We start from the raw sequence: 23,351 nt of genomic DNA on the forward strand, positions 1-23,351 counted from the left end.
AACAGCAGCTATACGTTTACGTAGTTAGGTTAGGATTGTTAGGTATGGTACTGATAGTTATTTTAGACGTATTCTTTCGCTATTTTAGTGTACATACTGACAGTTTATAGTAACAAAAAGCGGCGAAAATACTCTGAAATTGCAGGTTTTAACTTACGTGGGCCTTTCTTTGGCATCAAATATCTCCGTTATTTGTGCTTTCCTAAAGCTGGAACCACTTTTATATTACGTAAAACATTGAAATCTGTCGTTAAAAAAATTCGACGTAATTCTCGAGGGGGTACGGTGGGTGAACGGCCCCGATATATCTTCGTACAGAAATTCAGCAAACGACAAGCACGATTCCTTTCGGAAAAGTCAAATTATTATTTTCACACTTTCAGACACCGAAAACTAAGAAACAATATCAGCTGGTGTTAAAAATAACAACATAACATTTCTTATATTTGTATTATTATGCATGGCGAACTGACAGCTATGGCCAATTGTAATAGTCTGTGCACAGCAACTATTACGAACCTTGTTTATGTCGATCTTTTATGTGCTAAAATGCAAACCCAGCCTGTTAATGTTCAAATATATTTATTTATTGATGAAGTTTCTTGACATGTGTATAATAGCTTAGGTCACATTTGAAATATAGACGACATGATCCTAACTAATCCATAATCTAAATCATGGCCGATCTGAGCCGAATACGAAAAAAATGCTTACAAATAATAGGACTTTGCACAAGTATTTGAAACATGCAGTTTTTCTAAGCACAGGATACACCAGCATAACCGTTCTTATATGCTGTTTCAGAGCATTTTGACCAATTTGCGGCATTTTGGTATACTAATAAGAAAGTGAACGAAAGTTGTTAATGCCAGTGAAGTAAGGACGACCGCTCAGAATACAGTTTAAACTGTTAGAAGGTATCGTAAGATTTACGATATTATACCGTAAAAATTTAACGATCTGTCTGTTAATTCACAAAAAACTTGGGGCAACCGTCTTTCTATAATTTTAAATTTCACTATTTTATATCTCTATATATAAAAATGAATGTATGTGTGTATATATGTATGTATGTTCCGGCATAACTCTCGAACGCCTGGAGCAATTTCAACCAAACTTGGTACACATACGAGTACAATCTGGAAAGAAATGCTGTGGGGGCTACCGATATTAGTGTGGAATCCATAGCTTTCGGGGTCGCTAAGATGAATAGTGACACTCACAATGCCGTTCAATTTATTTATTCTTGTTCCTGGAGGTGAAACTAAAAATGTTGTTTATAATCAAGTTTTAAGTTAAATTAATATTATAGTGAATTTGTAAAAGATTTTGCTTCATAATTTGTATACTGTACTTATACTTTCAAATACCTGTAAATAAAATTAGTAACATTTTCCACTAGTTAGAATTCATTATTTTCCTGTCTCCAATCGGCGGGTAATCAGAGTTATACATAAAGATAGATAATGTTTATAAATTGCATTTGCGTGCACAAAATGTATTTTTAGAAACTGATTCGTTAAACTTATATATATTAAAGCAACTACGTGAAGGCTGGTTCTTACTGCTGTACATTGAAAAGTCTGAAGTCAACTATTCACAGTGTAGATATCACTTGAGTAGTATGAGATCATCATGATCCTTGGTGCAACTAGAAAGGGGTATTCCATATAAACCAAGGTTTGAAATACACATACCGAACATCTTGAATATCCGCAACAATATAATGGACACCGCAAACAAAAATAATAAATATTAAAAAAGATGGGTCCCTAGAACAAACAGGTAATGTTATTACAATCAAACCTAATTGACGAGGAAGGTAATTGGATTGGGAGTGCATCGGGCTTCATGCCCCGCTAAACATCCTGGGGCCAGTATGTTTATCGTCGCTTACTGTTTGTGAATCACTACACGTAGTGTAGTTATCATAGCATAAAGTGGCCGCCTAGGCCCCTTTCTTTAGCCTCTCTCCCAATGTTTTAAAGATAAAACGGGACGCCAAAATGTTCCCCTTTTATGAAAATGACATATCGCCATAGAATTACTGCAACACTACTATTACTACGGACTGTGGCATTGTTGGGTAGAAAGTATTTTACATTTCAATTCCAACAATGTGTCATATTCCAATGTTCTTAAAATATTGTACTATCTTCTCTGTTTGCCTGCATTGAACTAATGCCCCCACTGAACGAGTGTTTTCGTGCATAAATGCTTTGCGGAGAAGTGACGACGCTATTTCAGTACAAACTTTGAAAGCTGTATTGATTAATACGGTGTAGGCCCGTAGCGAAAGTAGGGGCTAGGGGGGCTAAAGCCTAGTGCGTCATGCACAGAGGGTGCCTATCAAAGCTTTATTTTTAAAACAACAAAGTCAATATGCTGACCAAGGCAGACATTTTATTTTATTCTAAAACATAAACTAAACGTTTTGTTTGGCTTAGTTCATGTTTTAGAACAAAAAAAAATTCTGCCTTGGTCAGCATATTGAGTTTTTGGTTATCATGGAAACAAGGCTTAATGGTGTCAGAATATATGACAGATAAATTTACACTTGGCAGAGGCTATATTCTGGTAACGCACTGCTGGAATTTTCTGTTTCCCAAAATAGCAGTAATAATACGTTTTCAAAGATATTCTTCACACACTAAGCCGTAAGTTGTTTCTTTTATTTGCTTTATTGTACTTCGCTTTTTGAGCCACTTTTACCTAATATGCGAAGATGGAGACGAGTGATGACATGATGAAATTGATGAATGGGGACTTAAAAACATCCACGCCCAGGCCGGGATTCGAACCCGGGACCCCTAGCGTCTTAGCACTAAGCCATAAGTGAAATACTCTTAAATATGCTAAACTTTTTTAAGATCAGAAATGCAAAAGTTTAAAGTGGGATTCGAACCACTATGTGCCTCCACCGGGTATCGAACCCGGGACCCCTTGATTGCAAGGCGACGACGCTATGCAAACAACGAATCTTGAAATATAACCTACATATTTTTTTAAACTAGTCTTTCTGTTTCCTCACTTCAAAATTTGTAGGATGTAAATGTAAAATGGCATGAGAAGAAAATGTTGAAGGATATACATAAAATGTCGCTGCCAAACAGCAATTCTGCCTAGGGCGCCAAACTAGCTACGGGGCTCATAAGGTGAATTTTAATCACACATGTGAAAACTTTTACTAAATGTTATTTAGAAGCATGTACTAAAGAAGACATATTCACAGTGATGTGCCGTAGACTATACGTTTACGTCTACATGCGTTGTCTACACGTAATCTACGCGTAGATTACATTGGGTTGTAGTTTACATAGACTACGTAGACAATCTAAATTGCATTAAAATTAATTTTCAAGGGTTTCATGAAAAGTGACATTTTCAACTATATTGGTTCCTAACGAACTGAAAAGAATCCTATTTACAACAAAATTTATCTTCTCTTCTATTACCAACTATGGAAGAAGATAAATAGTATGCAAAAAACAACAACAGATGGCAGTCGTGAGGCAAGAGTGGTCTTTTCCCCATAAAGCACTAGAATATTTCCTATATTAGGTCTCTTCCTAGAAGAGAAATTGTTCGAATTTGAAAGAAAGACCATGAAAAGTTCTCCTTACACATCAGCAACTGAAACGCAGTATAATTTTCTTTTAATTCCACGGCGCCCTTAGCTAAGTTATCACCTTTCGCCATGTTGTTTACATAGATAACGTAATCTACGTGTATAACATAGTCTACGTGTAGAATGTAGACTATCGTTGTTTACGCGTAGACACACATCACTGCATTTTCATCAGGTAAGGTAAATTTCACCGTGCATACAGCACCGTGCCATGAATACACGGTGGAGGTAGGGCCACACACATTCTCGATCGGGGCCATTTTGGAATTGATGTAATCAACACTACGCTCCGGCCACCTGTACCTCCCAGGGTTGCTGTCATTGATTTGAGCCGCTTTATGCGGGGACAAGGCCGGACAATTTCCGACCATAGATCACCCACCCCGGGAAGCGAACCCGGGTCTCGCGCGTGACAGTCAGACGCACTACCGACTTTTTTTTAGTAATTTTCTATTCTTTTTAAAGGAATACCCCTATGCGATAGTATCCCCGACAAACCGGGACCCCTGGCATCGTAGCGCGCTGTGCTAACCACTGCGCCACTGAGGCCGACGGACTAGACCAGCGCGGCTCCACATCATTCATCAGCACTTCTTATTCTAAAAGACTGTTTCGTTGAAGCGAAGGGCATATTGGCATATTATACAAGTTATTTTTAGTATTTAATTAGTTTTCAAACATATTTATGACGAAACAGTTCTTTTTATATTACAATGTATGCATTTTGCCGTCCCGTTTTGTTGTATTAAAAAGCTTTTCACCTTCTGATAGCATAATATATGTATATACACTCGAGGCGGTGAGGTACGTACGCTCTGTCCTCATTTATCAATATTATGAAACGAACGCTAAATTTCTTTTGGCAGTTTCGAGGCTGTTATTTTTCAAAAAGTTTTCTGTCCTCTGGACGGTGTTGGTCCAGCCTGGTTGCCGTCGCTGTGGTTTAGTATCGTGGTGATAAAGACGGTAACATTGGAAGTGACAGTCGCTCGAGTTGAGAGAGAAAAGTTCCTAGGAAGGTAAATAAAATGAAATCAACAACTTACCGGATTCTTCTCCGAGGTTTTCGTCGTGCGAGTGATTGGCCACGACATCCTTGTATCCCTCGGGGGGGCTGAGGGTGACCTGGTCAATGAATTCCAGAGGGGGCTCGAACGCGAACACTTCTGGGAAGTTCAGGTCGAACCCCTTCACGTTCACCAGCCTCGGTTCGTCGTCGTCCTCGACGAAGATGACGTAGTCGGCGTCGAAGAATTTGTTCAGGGACTCGTTGAAGGAGACCCTTCGCCCTTTGCCCTTCCTGGTCCCGTCGCCGTCGACCCTTTTCAGGGCCGACTTGAGGGTCTTGGACGCGACCCCGTTGCACTCAGTTTGACTGACCACCCCGTTCGCCATGTGGCCCTTGGGGTAAGTCACGTTTTGGTCGGAGACTGCCTCCCCTTGCCGCTGTCGCATCTCGTTGGTCGCACTCTCATCCGGAGAATTCACATCACAAACACTTTCACATCTTTCACCCGGAACAACGGTTACCGCCGCACCAACAATCACTACACCACCACCATTGTTGCTGTGGACGATGCTGAGGGCGTCATCGCACCCTCCAGGGGCGGGTTCTTGGGGGGTGGAAGCCCCGGTAGCTTCGTCACTTGCACCAGCGGTCTCGTCGCGTCCTACCTGTTCCGCGGCTGGCTGGCAACTGACTCCCCTCGCCGTGGAAGCGAGCGTTGGTGGCGCTTCGGTCGATACCGGATCCGGCCCGGTGTGGGTGGGAGAGTCGCGGTACTCAATACCGGCGCTCTCGTCCAAGACGGACGAGCTTGCATCGTCGTCAATGAACGGTATACCCTTGGCGCTATCCTCACTATCCTGCTCATCTTCTTCCAGAGCGTCCTCAAGATCAGCCAACGGGGCGCGAGCCTCGTCTTCCCCCACCTTGGACTCCTTCGGCTCCTCAGTGGAATCATCACTCATCTCCGAGCTCACGTGACACACCATCCTTCCATCTTCATCGTCTTTGCTAGGCTCGCACACGCGAAGAACTTGCCCGAAGTCGCTGCGTGGGATCTTCATCGTCGCGATTCTGGACGTGGCGACATGGCTTCCAGCAGCGTCGTGTGCATTGTACGGTTCAGCTGCGACCAGTCATGCACTCATATCAAACTCACGTCACCCTGAATTCCACGAGTTCTTCGCTTCGACGTTACAATGGTAGCACGCATGGGAACACGACACGGTCACTGATCCTCACCACACAATGCCACATGTATCAAGGGCACTCGAGTTTCCTTGCACAAAAAGGGGAGCTCTTGGAAAGACAGCCAGCGCCACCTGACCTATGACTCTGCGTCTCTCGCCACAGCCATCTGAAAGGAAAATAAAAGTTTTGTGAGCGAAATGTCTGGGAAAATGCACTACTATTGTTGCAAATACAAAAGAGGCTTTCCATTGACACGCGAACTACATTTTTTATATTAAACTAACTATTCTACTGATAGTTAAGCAACATTTTTCTTACAGTTTCTGTGCAGTGAATTATGAAACTGAACACTGTTGATCATAGGCGTAGCTAGAACTTTATATTTGGGTGTGCACAAAAAAAAATGAGGTGTTGTACCTTTTTAATAGCATATTTTGCAACACAATCACTTGGCTCTTTAACTGCACTGATGTTTGTAAAGGAATATAAATTCACTAAATGACAGTGTTGAAAATTTCTGAATATATGTAGTAGAAAAAAATCAAATTGCAGAAATTACACACACACATAAAATGTTCATAAATGTTACAAAAAAATACATCAAAATACTCGTCATCTATAACAAGAGATGTCAGTCAAAATGTACAATGTTCTTAAACTCATCAATATCTTCATTTACATCAATAGACGAGGCTTTTCCTGTTCCACAAATAGCAAGAGCAAGGCTTCCAATCTATCCTGCTTCTGAGTTGCTCTTAATTTAGTATTAACTTGGGTAAGCTTGGAGAAAGCTCTCTCACACGTGCAGCTTGTGACAGGTATAGAAGAAAAGCGCTGTCGTACAGAGTAGAATGCAGTAAATATCTTTCTCCAATGACATCAAAAAATCGAAAAACTACAGACACTCGTTTCATCAGCGATAATGCACACGTTTGTACAAAGTAATGACATTTTTAACTTCTTAAAAATTGCCACTTATTTTCTCTCTTATTGAAATATCTGTCTTTAATTCTCTTTGATAAAGCATCCCATTAGGTTGTGCCTAGGCACACCCGGCACACCCCGTAGCTACGCCTATGCTGTTGATAAACCATAACTTCCCTTGAAAAACTTTCCCAGATTTGTTTTTTTCCCAGCTACAAGTTAATCTTGAGTCACGGGTGGGACAGACGAAACACTGTTTATTCACTTAATAAGAAGTTTATTTTCATTTCTGTGAATTGTCAAATGAAAAAAAAAATATTTAAGACAAAGGGAGATGGCAATTGACCTTTGAATATTCTAGTGGAGTTGAAGGGGAAATGTAAAAGTTAAAGGAGAAATTAATTGTTGTTGGTGTCACGGGTCACAATACAGAACACAAGTAAATTAAAATACTTTGTAACTTAATTATGTATAATACTTGAATTATACAGAAAATTTCTGATTGTTAACTCACAAGATATCATAAAGTTACCGCATTGCATTTAATTTTTAAAAAAATAGGTTCAGAGGGACATTTTCACATCGAATGTCCCAAAACAAAATGAGAAAACGACACAGGTATGCAGTACCTCAGATGGGAACAGTTTACATACAAGTGACGCAGAGGGTCTCCCTCATGACGTAGTGGTAGCGTCGTCGCCTTGCAATCAAAGGGTCCTGGGTTCGATACCCGGGACACTCACAAATAACATCCATGCTCAGAGCTGGATTCGAACCCGGGACCACTGGCGTCGCAGTGCGGTGTGCTAACCACTCCACCACGGAGGTTGGTATTACAGAGACTGGTTTATGAATGCAAAATAAGAAGAGATGTGCAAATAATTTCTTATTTTTTGCTCTAACAAAACAACATTATTTCAGTAAAACACTGTTAGCATATGCAGAAACACACAACATATGCCTTCATGGCTTATATTAGTTTTCACACGAAAAACACAGCACGATAATTATCAATGTCGAACCTGAGACTTAACAATGATTTTCTTTAATGAAAAGAAAAACAGAAAAATTAGATAAATATTCAAGCGTGTGACATATTTCTGCCAGTAATATTTCCAAACCACCTTTGTGTTTACTTACATTCCCTTTATCAAATACTATAAACCTTTTCTCGAGCAGGCCTCATCTCCAGGAAGCTATCAACTCGCGGCAAGCCCCAGCACCTAACGACCTGTTGGGTGAGATGAGTCAAGGCAAGAATACTATAAACCTTTTCCTGCTCCCCAAAATAGGCAATAATTAGGCTGGATTGTTCGATGAACTAAGGGACAACGTTGAGATGGACCTAAGGGAAATCGGTAGGGATGGAAAAGAGTATATAGAACTTGCTCAAGATAGGGAAAGATGGAAGGCCTGTGTTGCTGCAGCCATGAACCTTCGGGTTTAAGAAGGCTAGGGAGTTAGTTAGTTAGTTCGATGAACTAACCGATCTCTAACTATGCACTTGAACTTGAATTTAACCTTTCCCTTTATACAAAAAATTATTGCCCCTGTTCCACTTTGAGAACAGTATTCCAGTATTAGTAAACAATTTCTGAACATTGAATACACATATAAATTCATTTCCATCAAGTAGGTGTAAAAAGGCTGCGTTAAATTTCCTTAACATTTTGTTCGTTACATTAGCAACTTAAGTATTAGGATTAATGTAGAAAAGTACGATAAAAAGTGACATCTAGCGTCCCTAATTGCATCACAGCACTAATGTATGCGAGACATTCTCATGTGGAAATGTTTATTTACGTAACAATGTAGGCACGCTTAAATCATAAACAATTAAATTCAGAAACTATTCACGGGAGAAGTCAGGCAGACATAACTGCAAGCAATAAACCTACATCATATGTAAGACATTGCGGATTATACACAGTAAATGTATTCATTTGTATATTGTGAGGTACTGCACTGAATGACAGTTCTTATGTGTGGTGACCTTGGGTGCTTTTTCTATCTGCCTTCGTCTCCAAGGGGTGTACTGGAGCGGGTGCCAATCTCACTTGCAACGTGAACGTTCTAGGAACAATATCGGTTCTTTTGAGACAATGTTCTAGGAACAACATCGGCTCCCCCGAAACAACGTTCTAGAAACAACATCGGCTCCCTTGAGATAACGCTCTAGGAACAACAATGGCTAGAGCAACAACAATGGCTATCTCGTGACAACATTCTACGAACAACATCGGTTCCCTTGTCAAAACCTTCTAGGAACAACATCGGCTCTCTTGAGACAGCGTTCTAGGAACAACATCGGCTCCTTTCGAACAACGTTCTAGGAACAACAATTGCTATCTCGAGACAACATTCTATGAACAACACTGGTTCCCGTGAGACATCGTTCTAGGAACAAAATCGGCTCCCGTGAGACAACGTTCTAGGAACAACATCGGCTCCCGTGAGACAACGTTCTAGGAACAACATCGGCTCCCCTGAGACAACGTTCTAGGAACAACATCGGCTCTCTTGAGACAACGCTCTAGGAACAACATCGGTTCCCTTGAGAAAACATTTTAGGAACAACATCGGCTCCCGTGAGACAACGTTCTAGGAACAACATCGGCTCCCGTGAGACAACGTTCTAGGAACAACATCCGCTCCCTCGAGACAACGTTCTAGGAACAACATCGGCTCCCTCGAGACAACGTTCTAGGAACAACATCGGCTCCCGTGAGACAACGTTCTAGGAACAACATCGGCTCCTTCGAGACAACGTTCTAGGAACAACATCGGCTCTCTTGAGACAACGCTCTAGGAACAACAATTGCTATCTCGAGACAACGTTCTATGAACAACAGCGGTTCCCGTGAGACAACGTTCTAGGAACAACATCGGCTCCCTTGAGACAGCGTTCTAGGAACAACACCAGCTCCCTTCGAACAACGCTCTAGGAACAACACCAGCTCCCATCGAACAACGTTATAGGAACAACACCAGCTCCCTTCAAACAACGCGCAAGGAACAACACCAGGTCCTCTCGAACAACGTTCTAGGAACAACATCGGCTCCCTTCGGCTTTAACCGTTGATTCTGTACTGCATGCATTTTAAATAGTTTGTCAATGATTTAAAATCATAAAACTGAAAACGTAGCTTTGTTATCTAGCGTCGTTATAATGCCACTTTTGACTAATTGATTTTTTTTAAAACTTTTGTTAATTTACGAGTGTTTTCTTCATCTTCGCGACGATGAGGATGAATGATGATATAAACAAATTGATGAAGGGACACTCACTCACCAATGTGTTAAGGTAACTCATTGGCCATATTAAGCCAGCATAACGCAAAGTTTACAGAATATTTTGAGCAGACCTACGTAGCGGAGGGATTAACAGACGCCAGTGTCCCGGGTTCGAATCCGGCCCTGGGCATGGGTGTTCCTTCATCAATTTAATCATCGTCGTCGCGATTAGCCAAAATTGGCGGAAAATAGACGCCAAATAAGAAAAATCACATCAAGTCAAAGATAATATCGCCCACGTCCGTGGCGGAGTGGTTAGCACAGCTCACTACAATGCCAGAGGTTCCAGATACGAATCCCGGCATGGGTGTTAAAGTGTCCCTACATCATATCAATTGTTCACACTGTAACACACATTAGCGACCTCTTAAGATTGTCGAGTGGGTTATATTTGCTTGAGCTTCTACGGCGCGTATGTATGCGTAAGATACGTGCGTGTGTGCACTGGTGGGCGTGTGCGTCTGTATGGTGAGGTTGCGATAAGAGAATTCAGCACTCGTAAAGTGAACGTCATGAAAAGGAATGCGAAAAATGTTTCACGGCAGAGATAATGTTGCCGACGCGATAAACAAACAAGAGCCGAGTCTCTTCGAGAATTTACCTTGTGTCAGGATCACTGTACACAATGGCGTGCACAGGAATTTCGAAAAAAGGGGGGTGGGGTGACATTAAGGCTTGTGGTCTCTCAAATGTTGCTTAAAAATAGCTTTCCAAGTAACTAAATATCCAAAACTGAGCCGTATAAAACAAAGATTTTTTTTTTCGAGTTACGAAATTATACAGGGTGTCTGAAAAGTCACGCAACCGAGATTTTTGAATGTACGTACCTTTTGTAGAAAAAGGGATAGGGACATTAAACTTACACTGGGTATTAACATTGTCTATGTTCACACTTTTGAAACAGTGAACAAGAAAATTATTCTCTCTATGAACGTGCAGTATGCGGGAGAAGTTACTAAGGTGTACAAACGTTTATTCTACGAAATAAAAACAAATGTGAATAATACGCAGCTGTGGAGTTCCTTGCAATAAATTTTCTATGTGTATACATGGTTTGTGTTGGCATTTATCGAACTGATAAAGGAGCGATAAATCATTACGCACTTTATGCATTACAGACTATTTTATGGGGTTAATTATGACATATTCATAAGAAAGTGTTTTTTTTTCTAAATTACTACGTGTACTGGCAATATTGACCGCGCCAGAGGGCAGTACCGACATCTGGCTGAGTTATTCAATCAGATCTCAGATGAAATAAAATATTTGAAATTTATCGTACATAAGGATGTGTAGGTTAGGTTTCTGAGTAATGTTTAAGAGTAATGATTTTATCGTAATGTGTATGACGGCAGACGCAGTTTGCTGGCGGCCATATTGAAATCCAATAGGGCATATTGGTTGTGATAGAAGCCATATATATTTTTTCAGCTCCCTTATAGGTAAACAAGCTTTAAACAAGTTTCCAGTGGCGTAGTTAGCATATTGGTGCAAATTGAATACAGTTGTGCAGAAAAACACTGAAACCCTTTTATTCAACTTCATATTCCAAATTACAAATTACTGCAATGAGCAAAATAATACAACCCGTGGTTCTACAGCCCGTAAGGGCTTTGGCGTATCTCCCGACTGCCAGTCTCCCACCCACAATCCTACCTAGAGGTGTGGAGTTCTTCAACCAGTAATAGGGTGACATTGGGTCAGCACGTCGAACCCCCAGCCGTTATAGGAGATATCCGTGGTCGGGTTACTCGTAACTCCCCAATATGCCTCACTCGACTTAATACATTTACACGTCAGCTCTTTAACAGTACTCAAGAAAATGTCCTTTAATTCAAGGGAGTGAAAAGAATTCTGAATTTTTTGGAACTCGATGTGAAGCAACTCGCAATCATGTTAGGTTTGCAAGGACCGCTTGCAAGCTGAGATCACATGACTCCTAGAAAAATCTAAGCTTGGAATCTAGACTCGGGACCAATCACTGAATCTCGGAGATAGTTTCACCGGTATCTCACAACAACAAACAATTCCACTCTGATGCCCTCGCACCTAAACTGCACAAAGCAGCTTTTCCAGGAATCCTCCTCCAGTATCCCTGTCTGTTTCTCCCTCTCTGGAAGCAGGCAAAACGCCGCTGGAGAAAGTCAAAGCGGACATCAACGAGACGAAGCAAAATCCTCGTACCGCATGCAGCCAGCGATAACAACCGAACGAAGCAGATTTTCAAGAACACAAAAGGATTCACAACAGAGAATTGTGTTGGATTTCAGAAGCTTGAATGGTGGCGCAGTGACGGTCGCTCAATAGCTCCTGTACATAAAAAGGCACTGACTATAACGAACCAGAAAAGCTGATAAGGAAATCAGATGTTCTCCAAGCCCTGAGAATCTGCAATGGGTTCTCTTCAAAAGAACTTTGGATTCGTGGAACCTCAATTGTCCACCTCGTTCCATCTCCATCGTCTTATCTTTCACCTGCCTTTATAGAACCTGTTAGAGAGAAAATAAAATGGAGAGGAAGAGAGGGTCTTGTACACTTGTCCCCATTTTCAATTTCTTGGAAAAATATATGTCAACTATTCCGATTTACCTTAATCTTTTTCTGTGTGCCTGTGTTGGACAGAAAAATATGTATTACTCTTTTATACATGTATTTCTAAATAAAAGATCTAGGGTAAAAAACAGAAATAGATTACAATATTAAACGATGATAGAAAAATAGGATAGATAATGTTTGGATAGAAACCTGCTCGATGGCCTAGTGGTGGTGTCACCTTGTGATTGACGGGTCACAGCTTCGATAACTGAGGGAGGAACAGTGTTTCGGATCCCACTTCAAACTGTAGGTCCAGCCCCAATAACCTATGCGCATAAAGTGGTAAGGTAAATGTAAAGTACCCCGTGTACATGAAAGTACATTTAGGGGATGTGGGGGTTAGGGCCCCCACATATTCTCGATCTCGGCCATTTTGGAGGAGATGTGATCAGCAGCGCGCTCCGGCCGCCTTTACGACTTTGATTTGAGGCTGGGTGATTGATTGATTGAGTTGTTGTTGTAAGCCCACTTTATGCTCAGATAGACTAATCTGAACTGGACCTACAGTTTAAAGTGGGATCCGAACCACTATGTGCCTCCACCGGATATTGAATCCGGGACCCTTTGGTTGCAAGGCGACGACACTAGTAGTACGTCATCGGGGAGACCCTTTGAGACTGGGTGAGCGTAGAGTGGACTTAAAAATCAAAACTCAAAAGAATAATAAAGGTAGAGATTAGAGATGTGACGAAGCTGAAAATTGACCGATGCCGATGTACTCACAATTTTTGGAACCAATACCGATTGCGATATTTAACCGATTGCGATAATTAACCGATTCCGATACATAAGATTATTAAACAGAAATGGGATGTTATTTTCAGCATGACAAAAATAAATTTGCTATGTACATTTCTATTGGATATCATATGTATATACATATATATTCTCAAGAGATGCGAATGTACATTTGCATCTACAAAAGGTGATGTGAACCTAGAGATTTAACATTAGTACACAAGCAGTTCTTTCTTTGAAATTCAAAATGAATTCCTGTTCTGCCAGATTCAACTTCAGAAATACGAGATTTAGAAGCACTTCAGGAAGTAACCTACTACTTCTCTTATCGCAAATCTGTTCAGCAACACTGAACACTCAATCACTGAATACTGATGCAGCAGGTATGCTCGAGTATTTTCTCAGCACTTGCTTCAGGTTTGAATACTCATTTTTGAATTTCCAATACAACAGCAGATCCTGGTTCAGCAATGTACTGTTTTATTTCCGATTTTGAGTTAGGTTGATCCTCTGAATGAGAGTTTGCAATAATTTTATTACAAAAACTCTACAATAATGACGAATCATAACCAAATTTTCAATAAATCTTACAAAACTAGAATATAAAACTTGTTAGAAGGTAAAACTCTAGTATAATCTGTACCGGTTTAAATATCGAATTTTTGCCGATTCCGATGCCGATGTGTCAATTTCTGCCCATTTTCATACATCTGTAATCGGCTTCGGCACATCCCTAGTAGAGATAACGAAGCAAAATAGAAACAAAGAGATAATAACAACTGAGTAACAGAGATCGCAAGTATATTTAAAGGTAAAATAGTGACGAAATCCCGATGAGAAGTGACAGAATGAAAAAAAAATAAAGGTAGGAGGACAAGAGTGAAGAATATGTCAGATAATAACGAAAGGGATAAAGAATTTGAAAAGGCGAACGAAAGATGAACACACTGAAAAATAACGAAGGGTGTGAGAAGAGAGTGTATGTGAAAAATACAGGAGAAAATTGAGCAAAGATAAAGGACAAGTGAAGGGAAAGGAGAAAGACAGAAATATCAAAAACCTTGAAAGTTGGTAAAATCAAGACGGTACCGAAGGTTTTCTTAGAAATATCGAGGTCAAGAAACGAACAAAAGAACTCTTGAATCAACAGAATGCGTCGCAGCGTTTCCCATTGTGGATTGTCGATATTTCTTTTCTTGAAAATAAATGGAGGGTCCTTTTCGTTTCTGTGGATGAATGGTGGAGGGAGCCGTACAATGATCCATCGCGTGTCCAACCACCGCATTCTTGACAAACTCAGTTCTGTTAAGAAGTTTCTGTCTCCTCTTTAATACTTCCTTTCTTGTTTGAGCTCTTACTGCATTATCACCAGTTTCCTTTTTCTTTTCTTACCACTATAGTTCTACTGTTTAGATCTAAGGCTCAAAAACCTTTCCGGCAAATTCCATTGTGACGGGTGAGACACATCAGTCTTTCAGAAAACTCTGTGGCATATATGAGTTTACTGAAACAAAATCATTTTATTTTCACAAAGCAAACTTTACTCGACATTTAGATGCTTTTAGTTTCTAAAAATATTACTACATACTAATTTTATAAACATTTCTTGCCTGTGTGACACCATGCACATTATTTACTTTGTAGGATTATGGAACAATACAAAGGCTACGAAAATTATCATAAATAGATTCATCAAACTAAGGTTTGTTTCAGATATGAAGTATTATACTTCAGAGCTTAAGATATGGAAACAACCAGTAAGACTATTAGAACGCAATTACAATTAATTGAGTTTTCTTATGGTAATGAAACTAAATTAAGTGGAGACACCACACATAAAATCTCTATACTGGTCTATATGCAACCCAAATGACAATCGTCCACTCCACATGCCCTAACCTAACCTAACTTTAGGTTTCCTGGCAGTTATGCAACCCAAAAGGCACGATTGTTATTTGGGTTGCATATAGACCAGTCACTATATTGTAACATGTCTTATACTTTTGTTCATCTTTCATTTCAGTACTGTATATTTTGGCGCATACTGTACTATAAAAAGTAATAGGTTTGAAACAATATGTTATTTAAAACCTATGAAACTATTGTTTGTATTAATAATTCAAAATTCCGCATAGTTTCGCCACATAATAAGTGATACTTTGAATGAAAATAAAATGAACCATGTTTGTCCACTTTCACATGGAATGGCTCTTCTGGTTCTACTCGGTCCTCTCCGTGTCATCTACCACCTTTTTCTTACTTTTCTTCTCTTCTTGATTTAACTGCATCCATTTCCCTAGTCAATGCTGCTTCCTCCACTCATATATTCTATTGAACCTTCCTTAAATTCTCGAGTTATGTTTTCATCTCTTCCAAGTGGTCTTCCTTTATCAATTCTTCTAATTAGCGATACTGCCTCTACCTCTTTCACTCCTACCTTACCCCAACCCCAGCAAATCTTCTCTGCATTCCTCAGCAACATTTCCCTCCCTTTTTTTCTCCACCTGGATATCCTTCATGAATTTTCTTGGATAATGTATTCCACTTATTCCTAACCCCCTTTAAAACATTACTAGTTTTTCTAACCTCTTTTCATCAGGTTCATAAATTTCATTAACTACAGAAGTACTCCATTTATCTTTATTATTACTAACTACCTGAAAGTTACCTCTGTATTACTTATCCTTCTTCACTCCTTTTACTCGTAATTCTTTCAAATGCCCCTCTTAATTCTCCTTCCATCTGGTCTGTCATCTTATTGCATTAACTCCTCTTTTACAGTCTCCAGACATATTTCCATTCAACTGCTTCTCCTTTATTAATTTTCCTCAATATCTCCTATTCCTAATACCACCCTGCAACTTTTCCTCTCGTTCCCCTTTCATCTGATTTTCCTTCATGAATTATTCAGGCAAATTACTCTTCTCCCTTCTTCTTATTCTTAACTCTCTTCTTTTTATGTTTTTCTCTCTGTCTGATCTTCCATTCTTAAATCTTTGTAACTAATAGGACATCCAAGGCTTCCTCTACGTTGTTCTTTCACAATTTACTCTCTTCTTTTTCGGCCTTCTTTCGTACATTGACTGACTATTCTTCCTTCGTCTCCATACTCCTACCACGCCTTCTTTCCTTACTAAATTCCCCTGAACTGCTTTCATTCATTAAGACTTTTCTACATTCCCATGTGATGACTTTCTTACACCTGGTTTTCTTTTGCTGGCACTCTCATGATGAATGGCGTTTAGTCGTCCTCGAGACATGATTCAACAATCTTTACATCAATATGCTAAAGACGCTTTGCAAAATCAACTTACACAGTAAAACTATGTGCAAAACAGCTTCTAGGTGTTAAAGTGAAAATAAGCTATGTCACGATTACAACGCCATTTTTAAGACTTTTCACTTATAATTCGAACAAGCTTCACGCTATCAATCCCAACATTGGTGCATGACGGTCCTCATGCTGTCCCTGTCCTGGGAAATCCTTTTAACTGGACTTCTCATTGGACACTGTCGTCCAGCACATCGTCTCTTACTGCAAGGGCTAGGAGCCTGCGTGTGACGTTGTGTTTAGTTTTCGGCACATCCTTATACTTGTCGATTTGAATGTCCTCAGACATCTTCTCAACTCCTTGTCATCCATGTTGGGAGATGATGACAGCGTTTTAAGTACTTCAGAGTGGGGGAAACGTGGAATGATGCTTTCCCTACAAGAGAATTCTCACTAGGATAATTTTCTTAGGCGCATAATCTGCTGTCCTTTACGGCACCCCTTGTCCATGTTCTCCAGCTACAATTCAAAATTTGAAATATATGAAGTCTTTACAGATATCTCAGGGCGGGGTAAGTGCCCTCTGGCGCCCCTCTGCGGGCGCCCTTGCAATTTACATTACAGGATTTATCGGAAGATAAAGTATAATAAAGTAGGTGTTAGGTTACATTTCATATATATCAAAGTTGCGGGTGCTAAATCTCGCCTCGTCTTGATTTTAGAGAGGTCAATCTCGGTCTTTGAACTCTCGAGTAGTCTTGCCTCGTTCTCGTTTAGATATTTACTAGGCAGTCTCGGTTTCACTGGAATTTACAGACATTTCTCTAGTTTTCCGACTCCAACTAATCTTAAAGGTGAAAAGGATTCTCTCGGGCTATCGACCAAGTGAGTTGTGGAAAGGAACTTCTACCCTGAAGATGAGAGCAACGTGATACGCACCCACTTATTGTACCATTTTAAGTGTTTGATATGTTTAATATGTTAATTGTCTATTATGACGTAATTTGTTTTGTTCAATTGGGTAGTCTGTTATGGTTATGGACTAACCTAAAAACATTTGATTGTGGGTTGTGAGGTGAGAGATATTATTATGAATGTTGGTGAATAATGGAAGTGATTTTGGAAATGTGAATGTGTTAATTTGTGCATCAAGAACAATTATGATCTTAATACAATTTTGTTTCTAATAAGGAGTTTAATTGCGAGTGTAAATGTAATATATTAACATTAACTGGCATCTAAATATATTTTTGAGTGCGAGAGTTAGGAAGGTTTACGCAAACATATCCTTATCTGATTTCTCACAACCTGAGGGCTTCAAAGTAGGCTGATAAGTCTCATGATCGCCGTTGAGGAATAAACGTAAGTTGATCCTTTGAGAATATTCCGGGGAACGTAACAAACGTTAGCTGGTTTGTTTGTTTGAGGCTAATCTGGACTGGACCTACAGTTCAATGTGGGATCCGAACCACTGTGTCTCAACTGGGTATCGAACCCGGAACTCCTGGATTGCGAGGAGAAGACGTTACCACTACGCCATCGGGGAGACCCCAGCTCACGAAAGTTTGGAATTCTTGACACAACTCCCCTGGTCAATAGTCTGAGAGAATATTTCCTACGTTCCTCGCCAGGAAAGCTTCAAGACTTTGCAAGGAAAGCTTCAAGACTTTGCCAGGAAAGCTTCAAGATTTCGCCAGGAAAGCTTCAAGACTTTGCCAGGAAAGCTTCAAGACTTCGCCAGGAAAGCTTCAAGACTTCGCCAGGAAAACTTCAAGATTTAAGTCTCAAACGGTACAGCCTCGTTCTAACTAGAGAAATTTAAATGGTGGTCTTGATCTCTTGTCTTGTCAGGCTCACAATTTATGAGCTAGACAAGGGAGAAAGGCATTAGGTACGCGAAATACAAGATTAAATTCATCTTGAGCGGAGATGGGAAGGCGAATGAAACAATTTGAACTCCCAGCTTGAAGCTGAAGCAGAAGGTAACTGTTTGTATACAACCTCCATTTCGCGGTTGTGGTGGGACTACCAGCCTCCTGTGACTGGACGGGAGATACTCTGGAATTGTTGCGCAGAACAGCCCATGTTAATTTGTACCAATTTTCTCCTCCAGCCATCTGGGTGAAGGAAACGAGGAAAGCGACGAATGCAGACAGCCGTGCTCGACGTAAAATATGGGTTACGTAACGGGGGAAACTTCCAGAAGGGCACACGTGTGGAGCCTTATCTACAAAGCAAGTCTCTGCAATGAGATTTCAGAAGTTGTTCTTCCTTTACATAACATATCTATTTGATTACTTTTTGTTGTTTCTTTACCTTTTTAGTTAATCGCAACGACCAGACTGAATTAAAAGTGGATATGTGGGGTGGCAACAACACCCCCAGGTCTAAAAATTGTTAAAAAAAAGCCTTATAAGTTGGCAACACTGTTTATTTTTCCGTTACCTTCATGTTGGTTTACTCCTTGAGGGGTAGGTCTTCTAGTCGACTGATTGTTGTGCGCTGGTCCACAATAACAAGAGGTCTCCACGTTCTGGGGTGTTATCAGCACCCCACCTACATACTTGCATATTGTTTTAAACTTTATTTTGCTCGAGTGTTGCAATACTTGTGGCTTTTCTTTTCTTCGAAATGGAATACAAGAAAGAACAGGAACGTGTCAAGAAGCTACTAGGGACGTTCAATATATAAGTTTCCCTGTGCTATAAAATATTGTATAAAGCAATGCCATTAAAAAGAAGCACATGGTTGACAAGCGCCATCCTTCGTCTACAAGGAACAACAATCGATTCGTTATTAGACGTGAAGGCGCATGCGCTCAAGGGCGAAAAGTAAATGCTTGTTCGGAAAACGAGGGCTCGCGTCATAAGGAGTTCAGAAGCATGGATGCTAAGGGCGTTCTGCTTATGAACTTTTTGGAACGAGGAAGAACAATTAATGCTGACCGTTATTGTCAAACATTGGATAAACTGAAAAAACGCAATTCGACATAAGCAACCAGGTCTCCTGTCAGCTGGTGTCATTCTTCCTGACGATGACGCTCGCCCCCACTCAGCAGTGCAAACACAACACAAAATTGAAGAATTGGGGTGGGAACGGCTACCTCGCCCTCCATACAGCCCCGATTTAGCGCAGAGTGATTTCCATCTTTTTCCGGTGTTAAAGTCTAAATTGCAAGGTTACCGTTTCGAAACAGATGAAGAAGTGAAGCGGAATGTGAGAATAGTGCTCAATAGCCAGAGCCCTGATTTTCTTGCAAAGGGTATGGACAAATTGGTGCAACGGTGGGACAAATACCTGAATCTCTATGGGGATTATGTGGAGAAGTGAGGAAGGATCCTCCTACACATGTATGTATAGTTTTCTAATGTATCTTAAAAATAAAAAAAATACAGCATACGGAAACTTATATATTGAACGACCCACGTATTAGAGTTATTGGACGTGAATGCTCATGTTATAAATGTAAAATGTTTATGTGTATGAATCATATTTGCCCAAAGTGTAAATGCTCTTGCAAATCTTTATGGGGCACTGATTCTGAAGGTGAACTGGAGTGAAAATTATGAATCAAGTTCCACATGTAAAATGTTAGTGTATACATCGTAAGAATCACGTTTCTCCAAAGTGTAAATGCTCTTGCAGATCCTTATCTGACAAGTTTTCTTTAGGTGAACTGTATTGATATTCAAAAATTATAGGCCTGTATCTGTTTTCTATATTTTTTGTAGACTCAAATTCATGTTCATGTTTTACCATTTAATTAGTAATGATTACATATAAATCCTCGTTCATTTGTTTAATACATATGCTACTTTTCAGTAATCATTGTGTATTCTGTTTGGAAGGAAAAGGAAAATTATAAAAATGTCCTTAAAAAGTTTCAAATTTAGTTATTTTCATTATTCGCAATCTTACAACCGTACAAATAATGTAAAATTACATATATTACAATTATAATTGTTAGAAATATAACTGTAAGTGTATTTTTTCTGTGGGGTGTCGTGAACACCCCACTACCCACTTGTATACAATTTGGCCACCTACCTACTTAAAGTTTAAGAAATGCTGCTGAAACGAGTGATCAAAACACAATGCTAGATCCATTCCTGGACAGGATTTCAAACCTGGAATTTCTGGTTTTCTGTTACGCTGACCCAGGCCCGTAGCTAGAATTGATCCCCAGAGAGGGGGGGGCCTCACGGGTAATCAGGGGGGTCTTTGTAGACGAAGTCCATTTTCGAAACTCTAAATGAAGGTAAATGACGTGTGTGTGTGTGTACGGGGGTGGGGGGAATCATCAAGTTAATGTAAAACATAAGATTTAGAAATATCATGCAAATACTAGTTTGGTTTTCTATATCTTCTAAAAAAAATCTCTTGAAGTGTTAATTGACTTCTACTGACATCATCCCTTACGTCACACTCCATACAACTTTTGATGATACAGATATTTGTATCATAGAAGAAAAAATACACAATATTCAATCATAGTGCCTACGGGTGGGAAATAACCTTTTGCTAGGGGTCTGCAGGAAAAGTAACAACAATTAAGAAGTTATGGTAATACCAAATGTTTACTACGACAATTGTGGTTGCAAAAACAAAATTAAAAGTTAGTATGTCCGCCGTTTGCTTCTCTCACAGCACGAAGACGATCAGGGTACGAGCTCAGAAGATTCGCAAACAGTCCGTATTCCATTCCATGTCACGGAGGACTTGTTCCAGATGTGCAAGGAGTGTTGCCCGGGAATAGCGGTCCGGTCCGCGTTCCACTATCATCAAGGACTCAACTGCGTCCTTCAGAATAGCCCCAAAGTGCTCCGCTGCATTCAGGTCCGGTGATGCACCCGGCCATTCAGAACTGCTGAAGAAGTCAATGCCACTTCGCCGAAGAAGGTCTTGGTTTTAGCATTTGCCTTGAAGCAAGGTGCTTTGTCGTGAACTAACTTTTAATCTTGTTTTTCTAACCACAATTGTCGTAGTAAACATTTGGTATTACCATAATTTCTTAATTGTTGTTACTTTTTACTGTGGACCCCTAGCAAAAGGTTATTTCCCACCCCTGTACAGTACATTCCACCCCTGCCTGAAGCAATAAAACTCCCCTTCGTTCCCAAAAAATGGGAGCTGTTGGCCTTTGATGCAGATGTGGAAGGGGCAGCGAAGGTACAGATAAAGAAAAGAGTTCATTAATTTTAGAGAATCTTCTACCTAGACTTCGGCTCATATACGGTACCAGTTTCATAGATCGGAGACACATTAAAATCGGATATTTTGTGTTTCGCATGGTTCGTGCTTACCAATTGTGTATTGCGGAACATAGTTCAAGGTGCCATTATGCTTTTTACACGAAAACAAACGCAATTTTTCACATTCTGAGTGCTTTTTTTTATTCCTTTCTTCGCTTCCGAAACACACAATATGGCGGGCACATCTTGACTCACGTTGTGGGTATGCAGTGTTTCAACCTTCTGCACCGAAAAATACCTACTATCGTGTTCGTCACCGGTGGAAATTATACATTATGCACGGGTATCTGACGGATAGCCCCACGAACCATTCACGGATAGCCCCACGAACCATTTCCGATAAGGTTAGGTTAGGTTTGGTTACGTTAGGCAAGCATAGTAAAAAAACGGGGGTTGAAACACTGACAGGGGCTTACGTCATCAAACGTACGCAGCATCCGTGAAAGCAATGGCAATTGTGCGTCGGTGAGATATTTCTCTTGAAAAATACATGATTTCCCGGTCAAATAGATTCCACGATGAAAGAAAATACCTCGACGAACGTTGTAAACTTTGGAGAAACTCATTTCCGTAGGTAGTTTCTTGTGTAAAATTGAAGAAATGTGTCTCCGATGTATGAAACTGTTACCCTCATAAACAAGATGAATGAATGTAATAGCTGCTGTCTGCATTTTCACTTTTCACTGCAAACAATCATACAAAAAAATTGTTTTACCTAATGACCTAATGTAAAGGGGTTGACGGCAGCGCCGCTACGGGCGTTTCCAAAACCATTCGAAATATAACAACTGCGTGGTCACAAAGTACGCGTAGCTTTCTATATTTTCCACACTACGATGGTTATGATTGAATGCTTGATACGGACTGATGGTTTAAGAAACAGGAACATCGGTATAGAGACAGTCATTTTCGTAGCACAGTCGAATTATGCACCACCCAGCTCTCTTGGCCTCCAAGATGTCCCGACCTCACCTCTGGGAGTTCATCAACCACAGGGTCAGAAACAACCGCGGCATCGCACGACGCAAGAGCTACGAGCAGCTGTGGAAGATGCCTTCACGCACGTGACTCCGTGAACTGCGCAGAACCGATACACCTACTAAATTGCGCATGCCAGAGCTGGACGAGTCCAATCGCAAAATAAGGGTGGCGGTTGCGAATGGAACGCAGACAGTGATCGAGATTCCGTGAAAAATCCTCTGCTACTGCGCATGCGCGTTCTGGGCGAGTCCATTTGCGAAACAGGGGGTCTGTTGCGGGTGGAACGCAGACTCAGATATCTCTGGAGCAAGGCCGCGTCAGAGATGGGTAGGAAATGAAGTGGGCAGAGCGAAGCAGTTCACGCTTCTGCGAAGGCTGGTGACTGCAGTCGCTTTCCCCCACTCCACGCAATCCCGTTCCCTCTTACGTGTTCATTGGTGGAGCCGTCACGCGTCACTACTTGCGCAGAGA

The 23,351-nt window shown here is 40.5% G+C and overlaps 1 protein-coding gene across 3 annotated transcripts in view; it reads right to left on the reverse strand.

Annotated features, from left to right (window-relative positions):
• The window catches only part of LOC145996136 (uncharacterized), a 614,980-nt gene that overhangs the window by 92,517 nt on the left and 499,112 nt on the right, over nt 1–23,351 (reverse strand). For all 3 annotated transcript variants that reach the window (XM_083132453.1, XM_083132452.1, XM_083132454.1), the window contains one exon: nt 4,675–5,991. In XM_083132453.1, the coding sequence (XP_082988579.1) occupies nt 4,675–5,698 (1,024 nt within the window). In that variant the 5' untranslated portion in view covers nt 5,699–5,991. The remainder of the gene's footprint in view (nt 1–4,674; nt 5,992–23,351) is intronic.

Source organism: Lepisma saccharinum, chromosome 12, assembly GCF_977018435.1.
Source record: "Lepisma saccharinum chromosome 12, izLepSacc3.1, whole genome shotgun sequence".
Classification (NCBI taxonomy): domain Eukaryota; kingdom Metazoa; phylum Arthropoda; class Insecta; order Zygentoma; family Lepismatidae; genus Lepisma; species Lepisma saccharinum.